Genomic DNA, 16,807 nt, shown 5'->3' on the forward strand with positions numbered 1-16,807 from the left:
ACTGTCACGTGTGCCATGTGTTCTGCATTCCAATGTGATCTTTATGGATTAATCCTTCGTTGATTGTACTTCTAATACTGTGTAACTGTGTGCATTGTAATTGTAACTGTAACAACTGGGCAGTTTTCAGCAGCAGTGGAAGCGGTGACACAATTTTTAGAACTTTGGAGTGAAATTGAGATGCCTCATGATGATGATAATGACAATGATATAAGATATACAGTACTGTAATGAAAAACGATATCATTTTAACCATTACTTTTTTAACAAATTTATTTATTTATTTAATATTATTATTATTATTAACTTAAACAATGACATTGGTATGTGCCATTTTCACTGCAGTGAATTTAATTTTTTTTTTTTTTTCATTGACAGCTAACATGAAAGTGAAAGAGTCCAGTTGACGGTACTGGTGTCCTGACAATCAAGAAAGATAGCTGGCTCAAGATGTGTTGTGGGAATCTTATTAATCAGCAAACCATCATCTGTGCCAGCAGAGCAGAGTATCTGCATGCACTTTTTGAAACTGGTTAGTAATGTTTTGAAATCTTCATATAGCGCCTTACATTTTTATTGCAGAGATGCCAACCAGTACAGGTTTCCCGTGTTCTGTACGGTTTTTCTTCCGAAGTACGGGCATACGGTTTTATCATGAAAAATACGGGATTTGGTTGAAGTGAAAAATCCACTTAATTACGATCACAACATGAAAAGTGTTTTCATGCAGAAGAGCTTTCATTATCGATACTGAATTTTGCGAATCTTGCCCAGCCTACTGCTATTAACTATGAGTAATTCACTGCCCTTTTTCGAGTACAAGTTAACGAAGTCCGATTCGACCTTTTCGGGTTGATATCGATTTCTGCACGGCGCAGTAAATACAGGTTTTTGTCCTAAAATACAGGTTTTTGGTCTTGAAAATATGGGTTTTCAAAAGGCTAGGTTGGCATCTCTGTTATTGGTGATCAATACAGTACGCTCGAGCATGGGAATTTCGAACAAGTCGGGACCATGCCGGTTTGTTCGAGATTTCCGTGTTTTTGAGTTTTCCAATTTGAGTATTTTACACAGGATTTGAGGGAGGTAAATGTGGGTGGTCTTGATAAAATTTGTATTATAATTATAATGATAACTCCCCATTATTATGAACTCTGTAGAGAGTCGATAGTGAGACTGCAATTTCCTTTTCTCTGTCAGTTCAACACAATCAATTAGTGGGGGAAAAAATTCAACAGATAGCAAGGGAGTGTCCACTATATGAACGAAATAAAGGGATTAAAACTGGGAATTGTACCAAGTTTGAGATTTCCGTGATTTCGAGATTTGCATGCTCAAGTATAAATGCTCGTTAATCTAAATGATAGTTTGTTGTCAAGAGTTTTGTCCTGTATGGTAAAGCCAATGAAATTTCAACTGTGTTGGTGATGGTGAAAATGATGGCCATTTAAAATAAATTGGTATGTCTTTGACAAATTCAATTTATGACAATGATTTTGATTATATAGACCTTTCCAAAAATTGCTAACGAAATGCCTCTTTTCTATTTCCATTTTTCAAACCAGAGCAAGATCAACCGTCTTTGTGGAACATCAGACAAAGTGGTTGCAAACAAGTGGTGTTGAATTTTCCTGTATTGAGCCGAAAGAAAAATAATTTTCTGGGAGTTTGCGAAAGCAAATTGCGTTTGATTTGGAGCTAAATCTATTTTCGCCATTTACCTGGTTTTTTTTTTTGGGTCTCAAATAGATTTGATTTTGTAGTTCAAATTGATTAGATACTTATCTCACAAGCAGCATTTTAAACAATAAAAACATGAGGGTAGTGCGTCATATCATATTAGTTTTTTTTATTACAGTGATGAATTCGTAAGATATAAATCATATTTGACCACAATAGTGTTAAAATTTTTCAGCATTTATTTTCTTAGGGAATGGGTTAGCGAATCATTTATACATTTTTTAGACAGATCAATCTACACAATTTTCGTGTTTTCTTGTCCTATGATAGTCATTATTTTGAAAATTTTATGGATCAGCTTATGTCAAATAAGTGTTTTCTCAAATTTCTGTTTTGTGTCATTTTCTGATTTTCTAAGAACCATATATGTCATTTTCCTTTAGATTATTTTCAAATTTATTCAGAATCTTTTTTATCATGTGTTTTGCATCATGATGGAAACATTTTGGGGTAAATTAAAATTTAGAAGTTTTTTTTAATTTTAAAAATTAATTTTTTTTCCTGTCGATCCGCACCACAATTTCAGCCGAAATTAAAAAATATTGTACAGCATTTCTTTCTAGACAATTTTTTTTTTCAGAAATTGATCAATTTACAAAATTTGACTATTCTCTTGTTCCATATTGATTATACTTTGAAATTTTGATGGACGTTGTCTGCAAAATTAGCTTGTTTATCAAATTAATAAAGACATTTTGTTTTTTTCTCAAAATATCATTTTCGATTTTCTGACATTCATAGCTGGATTGTTTCCCATCAGATTATATACCAAATTTGGTCAGAATCTTTCGTATGATGGGTATTGCATCATGATGGATTTGGTTTTGGGCTAAACTAAAATTTAGTAGTTTTATTAGTTTTATGAATTTTTAAATTGGATTTTTTCTTGTCGTTCCATGCCAAATTTTCAATCGTAATCGAAAAACAATTCTTTAAATATATTTTTCAAGACTTGCTAAGCCTTTCCATCGTGATGTAGCTCTTGTAGGGAACATTGTGTGTAAATTTGGAAGATTTCGTTGGTTTTCGGTGCATCAGTGTCGGAAATTATTTTTTTTGTGGGGTGGGTGGGGTTGGTCTCATTTTAGCCTATATTGTCTGTGTCATTGAAGACATTTAAATATATTGAGCTTTTTATATAGCGCAATATCCACTAAATGTGCTCAAAGTGCTTTACAAGGGGCCCTGGTCAACAGCAACGCTTGTTATGCGATATTACAATTTTTTTGGACAAAGACAATACTGTTAACAGTCCACTGAGTCCCTACTACTCCTTTTACACCTGAGTATGTTGAGAGAATGTGAGTAAAGAGCCTTTTCCAAGGACTCAACTATGCGCCGAGCGAGGTTCGAACCCAGGACCTTCCGATCCGAAAGCGTCTGTCATACCATAAGACCACATAGCCACACATTTGTTTTTAGCTTTTTTCTTTTTTTGTGTGTGTGTATGTGTGTTAATCATCAAATTAGACCTCCTACCACCTGAAATAACAGGGGAATACCAATATTGGCACTGCGATAAAAAATTGATTTTTGACTACAGGTTCTCCTTTAAGGTGAAATATTTCCTAGCTCAGATGAGGGTTTGTTTTAAGCGGACTGTAGTGCGTTCCAACGTGAGATATTTTTTTTTTTTCATAATAAAATGTATTCACTGCCAGTTGTGACATATAGGTTGACTGCTTAGTTCTGATCTCCAGTGCTATTACATACTTGAGTACCTATCATCAGGCCTATTACACACTGAGTCCCTACCACCAGCGCTATTAGTCATTGAGTCCCTACCACCAGTCCTGTGAGTCACTGGGTTCATACCACTACTGTTAGCCACTGAGTCCCTACCTCTAGCCCTATTGGCTACTGAGTCCTCACCACCAGCCCTATTGGCCTTTGAGTCCATACCAATACCACTCGCCACTGATTCCTTACCACCAGTCCTGTTAGCCACTGAATCCATACCACTAGCCCTGTACTGTTAGCCACCATAGAGAATACAGGACTCCTAGTCTGTGTTAGCCACTAAGTCCTACCACTAGCCCTGTTAGTGTAAGCCGTTGAGTCCTACCTCTAGCCCTGTTAGCCACTGAGTCCATACCACCAGCCCAGCCCTATTAGTCACTGAGTCCCTACCACCAGCCCTATATCTGACATGGCGGTTTTTTGCAAAAAAAAATCCCAAATTTTGCAAGCTAAAAAACCCAGCAAAATTTGCAAAAATTAATGAAAAAAATTGCGGAAATTTTTGGCCAAAAGACAAGGAGGTATTTGTTTTTACATAACAAACCCGACTTGTGTCTGTATTATTGAAACCTTGTGATGATATAAGAATCTTTAATCAATTGCAAAACATATTCCATCTATAGAGCAAATTTAAATTAGCCTATAAATTTAAACAATCATTTCTTAAATCGATCAGCCTAACTTACTATTATGTACATATTATCTCTCTATTACCAAATATCTATAAACACAATATGAAGATAGAGGAAGGGTGGCTGAGAGACAAATGTGGACATGAGAAAGCGAGAGAGAATGCAAGAATACTTTGTGAATTGATTTTTTAATTTATTTTTTAAATTGTTATAATTAGACACAAGTTGTAATGAATTCTATTAACAAATTCAGAACAATCAAACAAAAACAAAATTAAAAAGAAGGAAAATTTTTAAAAATTATAAAACTTATAAAATCGTCAAATGTACTATCATGCTACAGCTAAAAAGTACACAAATATTTACACTACACCCATTTGCTCCATCCCTTGCCCTTTCGATCATCTTCTCATCTATGGCCACCATGTGTCTTGTGCTACTTTTTACATTTGACGCCAGTGTGTCTAGACTAACGTCATAAATAAGGGAGTGTCGCCAAAATTCATGCAACTGGGCAGAGGTGTCAAAAATGATAGAAGGCATAGAAAATGTTTGACATGACAAAAACAACGGAACATTTATGAAGAAATCCTAAAATCCCAGATTGTCATCACTGGTCCCCACTAAATATTTTAAAATTTATTTATTTTATTTTAGTTTTTTTTTTTTTTTTTTGTGCAAAACATTGCAAAGTTTGCGGCCGCAATGCAAATCAGGGATTTTTTTTGCCATTTTTTTTTTTTTTTTTTGCGGCCAGCCACGCGGCCGCAAGCGATGCAAAAAAACTGCCATGACAGTATTAGTCACTGCGACTGGTCCCCACCACAGGTATTGTCCACTGAGCCCCTACAGCCAGCCCTATTAGCCACTGGATCCTTATCAGCTCTATTAGCCAATGAGTCCCTACTAGAGGATATTCTAACTGTTCTATTATATTTGGGTTTATTTACAGGTACTATTATATTAAGTTAAGCCTGTTTCTGTATTGTTGATCAATAAAGAATATTGAATTGCAACAAATACTTTATTTACCTACCACCAGCTCTATTAGCCACTGAGTCCTTACCACCAGCTCTATTGTCCACTGTCCTTACCACCAGCCCTATTGTCCACTGAGTCCCTACTACCAGCTCTATTAGCGACTGAGTCCCTACCACCAGCCCTATTGTCCACTGAGTCCCTACTACCAGCTCTATTAGCCACTGAGTCCCTACCACCAGCCATATTGTCCACTGAGTCCCTACTACCAGCTCTATTAGCCACTGAGTCCCTACCACCAGCCCTATTGTCCACTGAGTCCCTACTACCAGCTCTATTAGCCACTGAGTCCCTACCACCAGCCCTATTGTCCACTGAGTCCCTACCACCAGCCATATTGTCCACTGAGTCCCTACTACCAGCTCTATTAGCCACTGAGTCCCTACCACCAGCCCTATTGTCCACTGAGTCCTTACTACCAGCTCTATTAGCGACTGAGTCCTTACCACCAGCCCTATTAGCCACTGAGTCCCTGTTACCAGCTCTATTGTCCACTGAGTCCCTACCACCAGCCCTATTGTCCACTGAGTCCCTACTACCAGCCCTATTGTCCACTGAGTCCCTACTACCAGCTCTATTAGCGACTGAGTCCTTACCACCAGTCCTATTAGCCACTGAGTCCCTGTTACCAGCTCTATTGTCCACTGAGTCCCTACCACCAGCCCTATTGTCCACTGAGTCCCTACTACCAGCTCTATTAGCGACTGAGTCCTTACCACCAGCCCTATTACTATTAGCCACTGAGTCCCTGTTACCAGCTCTATTGTCCACCGAGTCCTAACCACCAGCCCTATTGTCCACTGAGTCCCTACCACCAGCCATATTGTCCACTGAGTCCCTACTACCAGCTCTATTAGCGACTGAGTCCCTACCACCAGCCCTATTGTCCACTGAGTCCCTACTACCAGCTCTATTAGCCACTGAGTCCTTACCACCAGCCCTATTACTATTAGCCACTGAGTCCCTGTTACCAGCTCTATTGTCCACTGAGACCTTACCATCAGCTCTATCAGTATTAGCCAATGAGTCTCTACTACCACCAGTTCTATTAGCCACCATCCTATCAATAATATTAGCCACTGAGTCCCTACCGCCTGCTCTATTACTAAAGGCCACTGCATCCTTACCATGATGGGGAGGGGGGGGGGGGGGTATTTGACACACAGTAGAGTACCCACTGAGGCCCTACCACCAGCGCTATAGACACATAGTGGTTATTTGTTCCCATCACAGTACAGACGATGTGTAACCTTTAACGTGTCGTGAACGGATTTCCCAATCTCGTTCACGATGTGTAAAATAAAGGAAAAAGTTCAGAAAAAGTCTCCACCGAAGTGGGCGTTCTCCATATATGTAGAGGACATATATGGGCGGTTAAAAATGCTCTAAAAGCACATCGGGAATCGTCCCGGTACAGTCTAATTCTAAAACATAGTATGGCGGATCGGATCTGTCAGATACAAACGATAGGCAAAATAGTAGATCTAGAATTAGGCTTGGTGTCGAAGAGAAAAGAATGAAGGGTGTCACAAGCTTTTATAGGATAGACACGATGACGTCACGTTTACGCGGGAGACAGTGAACAAACACAACATGAAGATTACTCACAACAGCCTGATCGAGACACGACAGTCATACCAAAAAAACCCACTAACAACAACAACATAAACTTATCACAATAATCAGTGACATAAAATCTTCCCCACATACGTTTGTAGTCTGATTGAGCAACACTAGTGAGAACTAATCACACAACTAGCAGTGAGAAAGAGCAGAGTTAAGTCAACTCCCTTCATTCTCCAAATTATTTTAGTCCGGCAAGCTTGAACTTGAAGTGTGTCTCAAATCTACTGGTAAATTCCCCACTGATTCTCTACCGTCTACCGCCGCCGCTATCACCCACTGATTTCCTACCGTCTACCGCCACCGCTATCACCCACTGATTCCCTAATAATAACGAGGGATGGGGGGGGGGGGGGGGGGGGGGGGGGGGCAAATAACGACCAGATTATTTACACTACACCACGAAGGTCAGATTATGGGAGTCCGCTTAGTCTCAAAGATCAACTTGAAAAACCCGGCGGAAAATAAGCAAATTTGTTATTCTCCGCCCGGCGGAAAATAAAAAGGACTATTTTCCGCCCGGCGGAGAATAATGACAGCCATAATAATAATAATAATAAAAATGATGATGATGATGATGATGATAATATAAAAATAATGATTTTGACAATAATAATAATAATAATAAAATAGTAATAATAATAAGCAAGCACCGTAAAACCCTTTAAAAAAAATTAAAATTAATAATAGTAATAATAGTAATAATAATAATAATAATAATAATAATAATAATAATAATAATAATGATAATAATAATTTTAAAAAATAATAATAATAATGACAACAGCCTGTATTTCATTATTGGGTTTGAATTCATCATACAGGTGACACTTCAGTGACTAATAATAAAATTTAATGATATAAAGATTATAAATGGAAAGAAACTGTGCCATTTAACTGGTACCTAGATATATAACGAAAAATTGTCATTTAACGAGGAGACATTATCAAGAAAAATTATGTCATTTACCCAGAGATATAAAGAAAAATTGTGTTTTACTTTTAACCAGTAGTATAGTAGAAATGTTATATAAAAATTGTTTCATTTAATCAGTAGATAAATATAGAGAATAATTGTGTCGTTAAACCAGTAGAAATCATATAGAAAAATGACGTCATGGAACAAACTGTTCCAATAAAGTAGCATTCCAGTTTCTGGCTTTGACTCAGGTTAACTGTTGTGAATTACCGCATAATAAATATCTGGAAATGGTTGTATGAAATAGTGCCAGACAAAGTAAAAAGAAAAAATACAAGAAAATATTATCTCAAAAAAAAAAAAAACAGCAGCCTGCCTCGAATATGATTTTGGTTTGAGAATATCAGTCTATATCACCTAACTTTCTGTGGAAACAGTAGAAATATGAAAAAAAGGTACCTAGCCCAGCATCTTATCTGGAGTATAACAATGTTACTAACATTTAACATGCAAAATTGTTACAGTACAGTACAGCCATTTGTAGTCTAGAAGTATCCCTGTGACCAATAGTATCAAAATGGTATTATGTGGAGGTGAACACGATGCTTTGAAATTGAATTTATAGGAGGAAAAAATGAGATTTAGTATTTGTATGTTTTATTGGAGAGAATGAATGTAATTTCTTAAAGTTAAAGAGAGACAAAATTTCCTTTTTGGATGAATAAATTATTATTATTATTATTATATTATTATTATTATTATTATTATTATTATTATTATTATATTATTATTATTATTATTATTATTATTATTATTATTATTATTATTATTATTATTATTATTATTATTATTATTATTATTATTATTATTATTATTATTATTATATTATTATTATTATTATTATATTATTATTATTATTATTATTATTATTATTATTATTATTATTATTATTATTATTATTATTATTATTATTATTATTATTATTATTATTATTATTATATTATTATTATTATTATTATTATTATTATTATTATTATTATTATTTATATTATTATTATTATTATTATTATATTACTATTATTATTATTATTACTATTATTATTATTATTACTGTTATTATTATTATTATTATTATTATTATTATTATTATTATTATTATATTATTATTATTATTATTATTATTATTATTATTATTATTATTATTATTACAACTGGTCTTTATAACTTTAAAACCTTGTTTTGGCCTTCAGTTCACTCTGACATAATATATATTTTTTAGGCAATGGGTCACCTTTGTTACATTGACCAAACAACAAGCTAATGTTTAATACTATTCAGAACAACATCCAGGGATAATAAGCCTTTCCTGTTCATAGTATAGCTTCCTGTTTGGCTGAGCATCTTCCACTCCAAACAATTGCTGCTCTTGAGTAGAGACGAAGGGGATTTTTAGGAATTACCAAAATAAACCTCCTTTGTTCGTTTAAAGCCCAGAGAACATTCATTTGTAACTCATGATCTCAGAATGATATTATGTTTATATATATATATAATATACATATATAAGTATATATATATATAAAATATATATATATATATATATATATATATATATATATATATATAAGACCCTGAAAAGTGAATTTCCAAATAATATATAAGAAGAAATATGATCTTTGAGTGTGTTGCAATGCATGAAATATAATATCTATTTTCCACCAAAACGAATAGAGAGTTTTATGTTTGTGGCTATAGATAGAATTTCCAGTGCATACTACACTCTTGACATAATACCATTATAATGTAACCGTAAGTCACATTTCACACAGAGAATGCTCCGCAGTGTCAGAACACATCACTGACCAGAAGCTTTAGATGAAAAGGTGAAAGGGCCTCTTGTTTGTATGAAGTGGAAATTTGGATCCATTCGGCCCATTGGGGACATAAACAAAGAATTGTAAACTTGTAAAGCGCTTTGAGCACATTTAGTGGATATTGCGCTATATAAAGCTCAATTTTAATTTTAAAAAAACAAACTATTTTGTGTATAGTGAAAAGGTGGAAATGAGTCTGTGTCTAGATATGACCTTAATGTGTTGCAAGTGCCGTAAAACCCTTAAAAACAAACAAAACAAGGTCATTTTCGTAACATGCGACACAAAATGGCATCAATATTAAATCAGTTTGTTGAAAAACCATGGAAGAATTTTGTTTTAATTAGTTTGACACTTTTTTATTGAAAGTCAAGACGAGTACTTTTCATAAAAAAGACTTCGATTGTAAATTGTTTTGTAAAGCCATGGAAATATTCGGTTTTAACTAGTTTGACACAAAAAGACATCGATTTTAAATTATTTGAAGAGAGGTATTTCGTTTTAATTAGTTTCACACGAAAAGACATCAAAGTATTAACTCTTTGAGTGCTGAGGTTATATTCACATTTCCGTCACAAAATAGCTGAAACCTGATTGAGAATGACAATCTAAGGCAAAGCGACATTCGAATTCGGTGCAAAAATCCCAATTAAAATACCCCCCTTAGGGCCACTTGAATGTTTTGATAAAGAAATGATACCATCGGTTCAATTTATAGTACTTCTGTAGGAAGTAGGATTGGATTACAATTATTATTTTTGACTTTCAAGACTGGCCACACTGCACGGCCATTGGCCAGTAGAACAGATTCTGCTCTGGCTGCACGGTGCGGCCAATGGCGCTGAAAGAGTTAAAAAATTGTCCTGATAACCCACGGAAGTATTTAGTTATAATAAGTTTGACACAAAATGACATCAATGCTATTCAACATTTTGAAGAGCTATGGAATTAATCAACTCAAAATACATCATTTTGAAAAGCTGTGAAGTATCTCGTTGTAATTCGTCAGACAGAAAAAAGACTTCAGTTTTCCTAAACTTTTAGATTATTTTGTAAAAGCCATGGAAATATTTTGTTTTTATAAGTTTGACTCAAAATGGCTTCAATATTAAACTATTTTGAAAAGCTACAGAATTGGTTTGACTCAAAAAACGTCAATTTTAAATTATTTTGAAAATGCTACAGGCGTATTTTGTTGTGATTAGTTCAACTCAAAAAGACTTCAATTTTAAATTATTTTGAACTGAAACGAAAGTATTTTATTTTAATTAGTTTTTCTGGATTAAATTTAGATAATGGATAATAAGTTGAAAATTGAGGATTTGTCACGACCATTAACCCTCTCCTTACCAACAATAGGCAAATCGTCACATTCGTTATGATACAACCAACATTTTTCTTATTCAAATTTCTCGTGTACATCATAAAATTAAAGAAAATGAACAGTGTGTTGTAGAGCATGTTTTGCTAACGAAATTATTTATCGCAAGAACTTATCTACTACTATTGTGATTGAGTGATAAAAAATCTATTATTGTGTTGGTAGGGTGTGAAGTTTTGGGGAGAATTCTGAAAATGGCTGGTAAGGAGAGAGTTAAAGCAGAAACAACTTAAGAATTAGATGCTTATCATTTTATGTATTTGATTTCATACTCAACATACACAGAGATTGACCTTATACTGATATATATATATATATATAAAGTCTGCAGTTATAAATACTAAGTGAAAAACATCGAAAAAATGTTTTAAAATAATAATTTTTTGTTTCTTATTTATGTTTTTCAGTACTGATGTTAAAATAGGAAAACATCCTAGACTTCTGCAGTACATTCAGAATGGAGGTATTCATACGCAGTAAACACTCGTTTTCGTCACAAAACGCGTTGCTGGGTTTACTTGTCTGTTTGGTAGTCTTGACATCACCAGCTTCAAGCGTTTGTAATAACCTGAAAATTTTGAGGGGAAATGATGAGGTGAGAGCACAGAAGTCTACCTGAACATTTTTAATTTGAGTTCCGCCTCTAATTAGAACAGAGCTCTGTGGGTGAGAGACAAATGGGAATCTTTTATCTATTTCAAGGTGGAAAGACTGAAGTAACCCAGGCTTCAGTCATAGTGCCTAAAAAGCGAACAATTGGGATTAATCTGTGCGGCTTTATGGTCTTGTGGTATGACATGCGCCTTTGGATGCATAGGTCTGGGGTTTGAGTCAGCACTGAGCAGCGCAAAGTGTTGAGTCCTTGGAAAATGCTTTTCAGTCACATTCTCTCATCATACTCAGGTGTAAATCAAGTACCTGGATGTTAACAGCGTTGTCTCTGTCAAAAAAAAAAATTAAAAAATTGTAACATAATCTCACAGAGGCAGCATGTCTCATCCTTCATGTTAAGTGTTGCGGCTGGCTTGGGACCCCCTTGCAATGCGCTTGGAGCACATTTAGTGGATATGGCGCTGTACAAAAGGTCAATTCTTTTGTTTTTACTTTTGAAAAATATTTCCTTGCTCAAGGAACATTAAACTAGGTGCTAAAGAAGGGTTATGAAACCGTGATCTTGGGGGATAGTTCAATGCCTTATCTAAAGAATAACAGTAACAGTAGCCAAATAGAATGGAAGATTCAATTATAATTGACCATTGTTATTTCTTTTTTTGAGCTTCAAGCAGCAACATTTGCCTCAAAACCAATGAACCGTCTCTTCAGATCAGATTTCACACGATATAGCTTGAGCTGAAGGGATTTTTAAAATGATTGATAATGTTTGGTTTAATGTAATTGCAATCTATTTCCTTGATATTCTTTGAAGTTGTTAGAACATTGTTTGATGTTTAAAATTTTTGTTAAAATTAAGTAAATTTATTTCGCCATGTCTGTTTCATTAACAGTACTGATAATTATATTTAGCGAGTTGTTTGAGGCTGGGTGCCAATAGCTCAGTCAGTAGAGCACTTGCTTCACATGGAAAGGGACTGGGTTCGATCCCAGTTGAAGTCGAGATTATTTTTTTCCCCCCCCCCCCCCCTTTCTGTCCACCCAGCAATGATTGGGTAGCTGGGTCTGTTAGATCTAGTGGAAAGTGTACATACTTTGTGAAAGATGAGCATCCTACCAAAAAGGATAGCAAGCAATTGGTATAATTGTCCATTTCATGCTATAGACATTGAGATAAACTTCATTCAGTGCCAAGGGCCTGATGCTTCTGAAGGAATAATTACTTAGAATCAACGGTTTTTGTCTTCTCCAGGATATACAGTGTGTTATAGGATTGGAATTATCACTATGAATGTTCTCAGTACTTGCTTCAAATCTTGTTATTGTTGTGTTTTCATTGTGTTTGCAGGTTACGGATCAAATATGCATAGAGGAATATTTAACCAATGGTATGTTAACATTTTATTTAGTTATATAATCTCTCTCTCTCTCTCTCTCTCTCTCTCTCTCTCTCTCTCTCTCTCTCTCTCTCTCTCTCTCTCTCTCTCTCTCTCTCTCTCTCTCTCTAAATATATATATATATATATATATATAGATATTTTTTTATTTTTTTTATTTTTTATTTTTTTAAATTTTTTTTTCTTCTTCGCCTTCTTCTGGGTGGGGTTCCTGACCTCCCAAAGCGGGCAGGGAGACACTTACTGTGTCTTCAATCCCCCTATATCTGTTTTCCAACATGCTTTCTGTCTTTGTCTTGGGATGAGCGTACTTGGTTTTGTCCTGGCCCTGGCCGGATACCCTAGCTGGGAGGAAAATATTCAAATGTATAGGTAGAGTTTAGGGAGATAATATTTTTTTCTTGTAAATCATCTCTCTGTTATGTACTTCAATATGTTTTATTTACATATTATATATGATTTATAAACATTTGAGTGTACCTCTACTGGGGATCTTGTGCTTGTTTCTGGATGAAACTTTTAGGTGATCTCAAACTAAGTACGTTGATAGTGTGCTCTTGGAATCTACATCTGTTTCCTATTTGAACCAATTCGCCCTTGTCTAACCTTATCTTGTGTGTTTTAATTGTAACTCTAGAACTTTTTTCTATCCCATTTCTTCCTTTTTACTGGCGCTGATATGACTTTAATGTGTTGCAAGCACCGTAAAACCCTTAACAACAAAAATCTTCTTCTTCTTCTTCTTCTTCTTCTTCTTCTTCTTCTTCTTCTTCTTCTTCTTCTTCTTCTTCTTCTTCTTCTCCTCCTCCTTTTCTTCTTCTTCTTCTTCTTCTTCTTCTTCTTTTTTCTTCTTCTTTCTTCTTCTTCTTCTTCTTCTTCTTCTTCTTCTTTCTTTTCTTCTCTTTCTCTCTTTGTGTGTGTGTGTGTGTGGGGGGGGGGGGGGGGGGAGGGAGTTGGGTTATGCCGTGATTTTGTGTGGTGATGAGGAGATAAGATCATGCCACTGCAGAGTGGCTATTGGTCAGCACTGAGTGATGGACAGTAGTGCGGGGCGGTCCTTGGCAAGCTTAAGGACCACGGTCCTACGGTCCTTGGGAAATGAAGACCGCAAGGACCGGTCTCCGGTCCGTTCATTCTTGAACCGTTAAAGACCGCTACACGATGAAAACCGTTGGCCTACAGGAGTAAAAACACGGAGTAGTCACACCTCATTTCAAATTGTAACCTAATTAGAGAAGAGGGGTGATGCCTTCTTTATTTGCTCACCGTACTTCATTGTTACTTCGATAATTTAATAAAATTTGAAATTTATCCCCATTAACGGAGATAATGGCATCGCCCAAGGCGTTGATCGAGTTGTTCGTGGCGTTGTACCACACGCAACTCCTACCCCCCCCCTCCCCCCCCCCCCCCCCCCCCCCCACACACAACACATTAGAGGGCAGCGAGCATTGAAGAGTAAGAGAGAGACGTGAAGTTATAATAAGAGGGGGTGGATGAGGTGATAAGAGGGGTCGATGGTGACTTTTCGCCAGATCTAACAAAACTCAGCTACCCATTCATTGCTGAGTAGACAGGGATTCAAAAAAAAATCGACTGCACCCGGGATCGATCTCTGGCCTTTGCGTATAAAGAGAGTGCTCTATCAACTGAGCTATCGGGGTCCCCAAATATTCTATTGGACCTTTTAAAAAATACAGACGTTATAACTGTTTTTTTTTTTGGACGGAAGAAACTAATGAAACTCATATTACTTGATTAGTTAAAACACCAAACGAAATTTTAATATTATTGTATTATTTTAAATGACAAACAATGCGATAGAAAGGAGTGGCGACAAGAGATGGACAAAAGAAAACAAAAAATCAGACTTGCAACTTGCTAGGTTCGACACCACACACACACACACACACCACATCTTTAGTAGTCACATACATTTTCAAACAATAACCCATTAGAGAAGAGGGGTCATGCCTTCATCATAGTCATTGTCATTGCGATCATTATGGTGTAGTAAATTTTGAAATTTACCCCGTATAATGGAATCGTCCAAGGCGTGCGCCTCCTGTTCCCCCCCATCTCACACACGAAAGGGCGGTTTGCGGAGTGGAGGGAGGTGGTCGTCTGCCTCTATGGTCGTCTGTGTCGTTTAGTGTATGGGCAAAGGGGGGTGGGTGCGATTAATTAAGTGGGATGGGTGGTGATTGGTGGAAGATAGGCAAAGGACCGAGGCAACGAATCGCTGGGGAAGTAGTATGGCGCGAGACCGTTGAAAGGTGATAAGAAGTGAGGACCGCCGGCGGTCTTCCTCTTTGGGACTGGACCACGGTTCACAGCTAAAAGACCGTGGGACCGGTCCTCGGTCCGGTCCTCAGCGCGGCACTAATGGACAGGTGACTACTTCATCTAAATATTTTACCTTTAAAAAAAAATGACATAAGAATCGCAAACTGAGTAAAAAATAAATATCTGAAAAACAAAAACAAATAAAACACATCAATACCTACCATTGTTGCTGACGAAAAAAAAAACCTCAACAAGTAGTAGAACTTTAGTAGTAGAACTTTAGTAGTAGAACTTTAGTAGTAGAACTTTAGTAGTAGAACTTTAGTAGTAGAACTTTAGTAGTAGAACTTTAGAAGTAGAACTTTAGTAGTAGAACTTTAATAGTAGAACTTTAGAAAAAAAATTTTGTAGTAGAATTTAGTCTACAGCAATTCCCCGCAAAAAAAGGGTTTTCCAAATTCGTGCATTTACCCCCTTCTATTTAAAAAAAAAGTCTTGCAGACAGTTTAGTTTTAGGGTTTTATTTAAAAGATATCCATTTATCTTCAGGCAACACAGCCTTCGCAATCGCCACGCGGAGTGTATGAATGGTCAAAATATTTTTAATGGATAGAGAAACGGATGAGCTTTCAAGCCACTTTCTTATTTTATGTTATTTTCTCAAATTATGTCAACTTATATTTTCTTTAGCTTCAATTTTTTTCCTTTAAACAATTCCAATCAAAGGTAAATTTTATTGACTATTTCATTTGCCCTTTTAATGGCTTAGTGAGTGGCCCCCAAAAATAATTTTATTATCGTGTTTTCAACTACATGGCCAAATTATTCCCATTTACCATTAGATCCATTTTGATTAAATTGATAATCATGCTATCTAGATTATCATAAATCTTTACAAATTATTGAAAAGAATGTACAGATAAAAAGAAAAAAGAAGAAAAACAAAAATTCAAATTAAAAAAAAACAACAAAAACCATGAAACAAAACAGAGTTGAGTTGAAAATGTGGCCAAATTTTTTCACATCACCGGAATTTGGCATATTTTTATGGCACCCCAGGATTCTAATCATACTATATAGCAAACGTTTTTAAATTAACAATGATAAAGAAAAACAACTAATAATTCCCCAATACACCAATATGAATATCTTATGGTCAATCAGTGCCAGTAGAAAAAAAAGAGATGGTGGAAGTCACAATATTGAGACGAAATCCCACGGAACACGCGCTCAGTACTGATCAATAGTTCCGGCATTGTGGGGTTAGAAGGATTGTCAGCGCTGATCCAACAAGCGCAAAAATAATACGTGTCAGTATAACCAAAAAGGTGCTGTGCCCCCTGGGGGGCCAATATGCCCCAAAGCCCCCGGCATTGTGACGTTAAAGGGTTTTCGTCAGCGCTGACCCAAAAAGCCAGGGACATACATCGTCATGCTAACCATAGGTGCTAGGCCCCGTGGCCAATATGACCAACCCGGCTTGTGGCGTTTTGAAGATTGTCGTCAGCGCTGATCCAACCAGCGCTAAAGTACATACATCGTCAGTGCTAACCCAAAAGGTGTAG

The 16,807-nt window shown here is 35.9% G+C and overlaps 1 protein-coding gene and 1 long non-coding RNA gene across 6 annotated transcripts in view; both read left to right on the forward strand.

Moving 5' to 3' along the window:
• LOC144957506 (uncharacterized) overlaps positions 1-4,393 on the forward strand; it is a 4,735-nt gene extending 342 nt beyond the window's left edge. The window contains exons 2-3 of the long non-coding RNA XR_013642177.1: positions 379-532; positions 1,566-4,393. This is a non-coding gene — a long non-coding RNA (uncharacterized LOC144957506). The remainder of the gene's footprint in view (positions 1-378; positions 533-1,565) is intronic.
• Positions 1-16,807, forward strand: part of LOC144957682 (uncharacterized) — a 95,370-nt gene that overhangs the window by 1,378 nt on the left and 77,185 nt on the right. For 3 of the 5 annotated variants that reach the window (XM_078889034.1, XM_078889032.1, XM_078889033.1), the window contains exons 2-3: positions 11,355-11,542; positions 12,908-12,947. In XM_078889034.1, coding sequence (XP_078745160.1) covers positions 11,405-11,542; positions 12,908-12,947 — 178 coding nt within the window. In that variant the 5' untranslated portion in view covers positions 11,355-11,404. Of the gene's footprint in view, positions 1-10,431; positions 10,554-11,354; positions 11,543-12,907; positions 12,948-16,807 lie in introns of those variants that run through there. The other 2 variants (XM_078889035.1, XM_078889036.1) reach the window with 2 other exon arrangements.

Source organism: Berghia stephanieae, chromosome 12 (genome assembly GCF_034508935.2).
Source record: "Berghia stephanieae isolate SIO BIC M18660-M18661 chromosome 12, UCSD_Bste_1.3, whole genome shotgun sequence".
Classification (NCBI taxonomy): Eukaryota; Metazoa; Mollusca; class Gastropoda; order Nudibranchia; family Aeolidiidae; genus Berghia; species Berghia stephanieae.